The 6,092-nt window shown below is 32.4% G+C and overlaps 1 protein-coding gene across 1 annotated transcript; it reads right to left on the reverse strand.

Annotated features, from left to right (window-relative positions):
- Nucleotides 1-470: 470 nt before the first annotated feature.
- Nucleotides 471-5,825, reverse strand: LOC129882222 (cation/H(+) antiporter 20-like). Its single transcript, XM_055956422.1, has 6 exons — nt 5,577-5,825; nt 4,758-5,119; nt 3,515-4,178; nt 1,991-2,573; nt 1,361-1,604; nt 471-826 (listed from the first exon to the last, which is right to left on the reverse strand). Exons 1-6 carry the CDS (start codon nt 5,757-5,759, stop codon nt 478-480), a joined length of 2,385 nt encoding a protein of 794 aa, XP_055812397.1. The 5' UTR covers nt 5,760-5,825; the 3' UTR covers nt 471-477.
- Nucleotides 5,826-6,092: the final 267 nt, after the last annotated feature.

The following is a 6,092-nucleotide window of genomic DNA, read 5'->3' on the forward strand; positions in this document are numbered from 1 at the left end:
TTAGATTTTTTACATTTTTTGTTTTCAATCTTGTGTTTATTAATAGTACAAATACAAATACTGCAATGATAGTTGGTGACAAAGGTGGTTTTATTGCCTGTTTCATTAGGAATCACATAGTTCTTGATACATATATGTGACCCATGAAGAAGAGGAAGTTAGCGCGCGTAAAGAGACATGTTGAAAAACATAACTTAATTTTTTAGATGAGATAATCACAAACTTTTAACATATTTATTCATTCTACACCTACAAACAAGACACATCAATGTAAAATTAACTACTACTCTTCAAATTCAACGGCTAGAACTAACACTACCGCGACAACAACATATCCAATATAGTCGAGTCTGAAGGATAGTCATGTGTACAATATATGCAGACCTCACTCCTACCTTTGTGAGGTAGAGAGGACCCTCGACTCATGAAACGACAACTAACACTAATTTGATAATACCTTTATTATATTAAATGAAGTCACACAATATTCTCATCAATAAAGCTAGCCAGTTTTGAGTTCCCAAAATTAGCTTCTTCTTGTTGTTGAATCACTAGAACAGAACTTTTTATCCCTTTGCCTGATGAAGCCAATAAATTAGCCAATGGTCCCAATTCTGAATTATTCTGCTCATCAAATGGTTTTGCCATTATGCCTTGTGTGAACTTACTTTTGTTATTCCCTACTATCATAAGTTCAAATTCTCCACTTTTTCCAATTGCCAACACTTCATTCACCAAATTATAATTATTTTCTTCTTTCTCAGCATATAGAATTTGTTTATCCCACTTCATCATGAATTCTGCAACAGTAGAATCATCCAAAGTCCTGTTTGGAACAATGAAAACACATAATACAATTTAGACAAATAATTTAGATGTACTACTAAGTGAGATCAATTAGTAATAACTTAGAAAAATAATAAGACATTTTACCTGCTAAACATTCATGTATTAATTAAACTCTTAGAGAACTAATGCACAAATTAAAAGACAAGCTAGGGAACTAAGTTATATATATAATGAGTACAAATATTTATATACTATCATTGTAGTTTAGCTTGTGATCAGAGGCAAAAACACTAGAATTATGCATTCGGCCGAGCCCAATAGCTTTGTTCCGAATCCTATATTTTTAATTAAAAAAATTCACCTAATATGTAAAAAATAATTTATCCAGAATTCAATTGTTTGGATCAAGCGCTTTCATGCCAAAAGATATAGTTGATAGCATGATCACAACTTTACTTTTGATGACTCTGACCTGGACCACCCCAAACCTCTCGTGAGCCTTGACATAGGCAGGAAATTGACGTTATCCAACTCCAATAAACAAATGCATATATAGAAGGGTTAATTTTACCTTTCAGCTTCATCAAAATTCGTACTTCCATAATAAATGAATCTTACTAATGTAACCCTAATAGCAGGATGTTCAACCATTTTGCTACCAATTTCCAAAGCTTTACGACAATCAGCTCCACCAAAAAACACAATGCAAATTCTCATCCCATTATTAACCAATTGTAGTCCACGATCAACCACCACTGCCACCGAGCACCGCGCTTGACTCATAACTCTCTCATTCGCCATTCTCCATCCGTGCCCTGCATATCAGGATGTCAAATTTAGCGCATGAAAATTTATTTGAACATATATTTATCAACTAGTGTCATTTTTGGCATAGTCTAACTAGTCATCTAATGTTCGAGCCAATTTAGGTGTGCGGCATATCTACCCTACAATTGACCATACAATTAACTTATCAAAACATAAAAAGTTTTAAAAGTTTTTTTAAATTGTTTTATCTGTTTAATGTAATCATGATTAATAACAGAAAAAAAAAGAACTTTTATATATTAGTCCTCCAGCCCCAATTTAAGTGACATTATATATATTGTTTGATTGGACCAAATTCATTTGTTAGTTTGTCTAGCTTTTAACTTGCTCAAATTTAATTCAACCAACTAATTTGATACCCTGACAATCTTACCGGCATGAATCTCCACTTCTTCGTCCCCTTCCATTTGCCAATATTTATCAAATGGCAAAATAATCAATTCAACTTGTTTTTTCTCCGCCACATGAATAATATCCTCATGCAAATTCGGTAAACCCGAGATTGCCATTGTGGGTCGGACCATAACTCGTCCTAGCACGCTATATGCCTTGAACTCCGCACCCACTTGATCAATCGCATCGTCCCGGCAAAGTACTCGGCCGATGAAAGGGAAACCGTTCTTTCGAGCACGTCGAACCATCGATATGGATGAGAGTCGGTCGGTGAATTCCACAAGTCGCATCACATAGAGTTTGGTGATTGAGGCGTAGTTATTATTATTTTTGTCAGACCTTAGTGACTCGACGAGGTTTATGAGTGCACGTGCGTCCCTCGGGTCACGTAGGATTGCTAGGATTCGGAGATTGTTTTGTTTTTTGGTATTTTTTTGTGTTTTTTCGAGTTGAGGCTCTTGTGTTGATGATGATTTATGAATAGCCATTACTATAGGAGTTGTGATGAAGGTTGTAAAAAGTGCCATGATCACCAATATTGCAAACGTCTGATCGTCCAAAACCTAATGGTTGGTATAAATAAAAATTAGTAGTAGTATATGTTTGTCAATATATTAATTAATGAAAGAAATGATGACTTTGTTGTGTCAAGAAAAAAAAAGGATTAGACATCGAATCAAAGAACATGCAATTAAAAATCAATTTAAGTATTTAATCATGTCTTAAAAGTATAAATGCTTACATAGGTGAAATTAAATCACATTCTGATATATCATTAAAAATATATCATATATACATCAATAATTGAATGGTTTAGCACTTGATGAATATTTGTTAAATTTGTGAAGATTCATAGTCAAAAATCAAAAGTGCATATATATATATATAAATTAATTAAAGATTAAATGTGTTTGATAAAAAAGTTATTCTAATCAAAATCAATTATTTTTAAATGAGTAGTGATTATTCTAGCTAGGTTTAGTAGTCAAAATATATTCTATCTAGGTTAAGCATCTTTCAACTTTATATCCTTTCCTGATATCCTATAACTAAATAAGTTAGTGGAAATTATTTCCAATTAAATCACCTATAAATGAACAATGAGTAGTGATCATTCAATTGCCACTCTAAACTTCTCTCTCTTAGAGTGTGTTTGGTACGAAGGAAAATATTTTTATGAAAAATAAATTATTTTCTTATATATAGTAAGCAAGCAGAAAAATATATTTTCAAAATTATTTTATATATAATCTAGATAAACACTATGAAATTCGGGTAAGGATAAGAATTTATCGGGATGGTGAAAGTGGGAGCTATAAGGAGTGGGGATTTGTTTCAGGTGCGGAGGGGAGAGATGTCACTTGTGAAATTTGTTTTATCGCCATAGAAAAGTCATGACATGTTTAAAATCGTAGTTTAAGAGTATTTTTTTTTCTTATATAATTCTATATCTAATGAAACACTATCATATAAAATGAAATAGAAGAATAGATACAAGACTAACCTTTTTCTCTTTGCCAATATTTAGAACAATTAGCTCCACCAACCCTTTTGTGTTCATCAAAAATCCAAGTGCCAAAGCTTCCCTCATTGGCATAGCACACAACATTATTCCCACTATAAATGTACCCAAAACTTTCCCTGCACAAGCTGTGGACACAACAAGAACCACAAGTCCCCAAGCCCTATCACTATGAATTTGTGAAATATCAGTCTTAATACCACTTGATGCAAAATAAAGTGGTAATAATAATCCAGATACAAAATCTTCAATCCTCAAAATTAATCTCTCTGAAAAATCCCCATTTTTTGGAATAATTAATCCAAAAATAAATGCTCCAAATATTGCATGTATACCAATAAAATCAGTCATAAAACCAAACAACATTACTCCAGCTAGAGTCAAACATATGTAACTTTCCTCAACAATATTGTTGTTCCCGCTTGATGATTTTTGTGCCACCCAAATTATAATTGGCCTTATAATTAGGAACATAAAAACCACAAATCCAAATCCAGATAGAAGAACCCATAGGGAAATTAAAGGACTATGATGAACTCCTCCTCCTCCTGCTAGAGCAACTGCAAGAGCAAGTAAAATCCATGCAGCAACATCATTAAATGCAGCTGCTGCCATAGCCATTTCACCAATTTGTGTAGTAAGCAACCTGTCGAGACATGATATAATTAAAAGTTATAATGACGTGAACTTTCTAGCTAGCAGTTTAAACTTTTAGCTGAAACAGTCACATAATTCAGTATGGTATCACATAACGTACACAATTTTTTTTGTATCGATATTCAAATTAAAGAAGTGAACGAAAGAATAAATGTTGTGACAATATCATATGAATAAAGGGAAATTCAGATATAGTAATATAACTATATCCTCCACGAGTTTTTGAAATTAGGGTTCCCAATTTTCCCCTCCAAACCTAATTAATCATGTAAGAGTTTCGAGTATATATGATATGATCAATGTAATTAACTAGAATTTTCACTAAGGGAAATTAAAATATAAACTAAACCACACTAGAAAAAAAATCAAGGGATTAAACATATAATATATGTACATAAATAAATTTAAAAAATTGCATATCTACACAATATAATTTTTCAGTAAAGGGGGCGTCACTTGACACGATGTCTCCGCTACAACATATATGTGACATCTTTTTTGGACATAGATCTAGGTTGACTCTAACAACTTGAGCTTTCAGATGAAATGATTGCATAATTGAACAAACCTTAATTCAGCAAGGATTCGAGCAAGAACAGGAAAGGCAGTGATTGAAAGTGAAACACCAATGAACAAGAAAAATTCTCCATATCCAACACTATCAATCCCTTTGATTACTTTTCTTAGAACAAAAGCAACTCCAATACTAAAGAGAAAAGGCAATGAAATTCCAGCAAATGCTATTCCAACAGCTTTTTTTCCACTTTTAAGTATGGTGTTTAAGTCCAATTCAAGGCCAACAAGGAATAAGAAAAATAAGAGGCCTATGCTTGCTACACATTCAAGAATTGGTGTACTCCACGATGGAAAAATCCAATGTGTGAATGTTTTGTTCCTCCCAAATGCTGATGGTCCAAGCATAATACCTGCCTGAAAAATACAAAAAAGGAACAATTATGTTCTATGTCTACTGGAGAAAATATTTACGTCACGTAGGCCAATATAACTATTTTATAATATTTATGTATAATTAAGGACCTTTTATATACGATTATACATTTTTATACAAGGTTGACACATTATGTATAATACTTTTGCCTCAGATATAATATTGTATATTGGCCTACATGACGTAATAATTATTAAATTTTAGTGACTTTTCGCATATATATCCATGCGGTGAGCACAAAGCGAAATATACCTTCATCTTTTAATGAAGAATATCGTGTGTGTGAAAATAGACTTATCAAAATTCGTTATGAAGCCCGTTTTCACAACGGATGAGGGATGATTGTGAAAATGCTCGATTACACAAATGATGAGGGACCATAGTGTAACATTCTTTAAAATAAAATGAAAGAATATACTGATAGTGCACAAAACTTACACTGATTTCCGCAACGACATTAGGTTGACGGAGGGGCTTGAGAAGGAAACCAAGTAGTCGACTGAGGAACACAACTAATGTTGTTTGAATAATTAACAACGGGAAAGCATAGTGCAAAGTATTTTCTCCTTGCCATACTCCATCTGATGATGTTTTTACGGAATTAGTTACATTAAAACCCATAATATATTAATAATGGGAATTAGTTCTTCAAAAGTTACAACCTTATAACTATAGCACACAAGGTATATCTTCCTAAGTTCAAGTTTTTGGTTATTGAAACTAAAGGCTATTGTTAGGGGTATATATAGAGGAGAGAAAGGACCGATGCACTCTTATAGTATTGCAGTGACGAAATCAGAAATTTTGTTAACGGTCTTCAAGATTTAATATATATATATATATATAAATATAAAAATATTTTTTGATCTATATACATTGTATAACTTTTTTTATATACATAATATAATTTTTCGATGAAGTGTGTTTGATTGCGTACTTGTTAATTGTTACTAC

This window comes from Solanum dulcamara, chromosome 3, assembly GCF_947179165.1.
Source record: "Solanum dulcamara chromosome 3, daSolDulc1.2, whole genome shotgun sequence".
In the NCBI taxonomy this organism is placed as follows: Eukaryota; Viridiplantae; Streptophyta; class Magnoliopsida; order Solanales; family Solanaceae; genus Solanum; species Solanum dulcamara.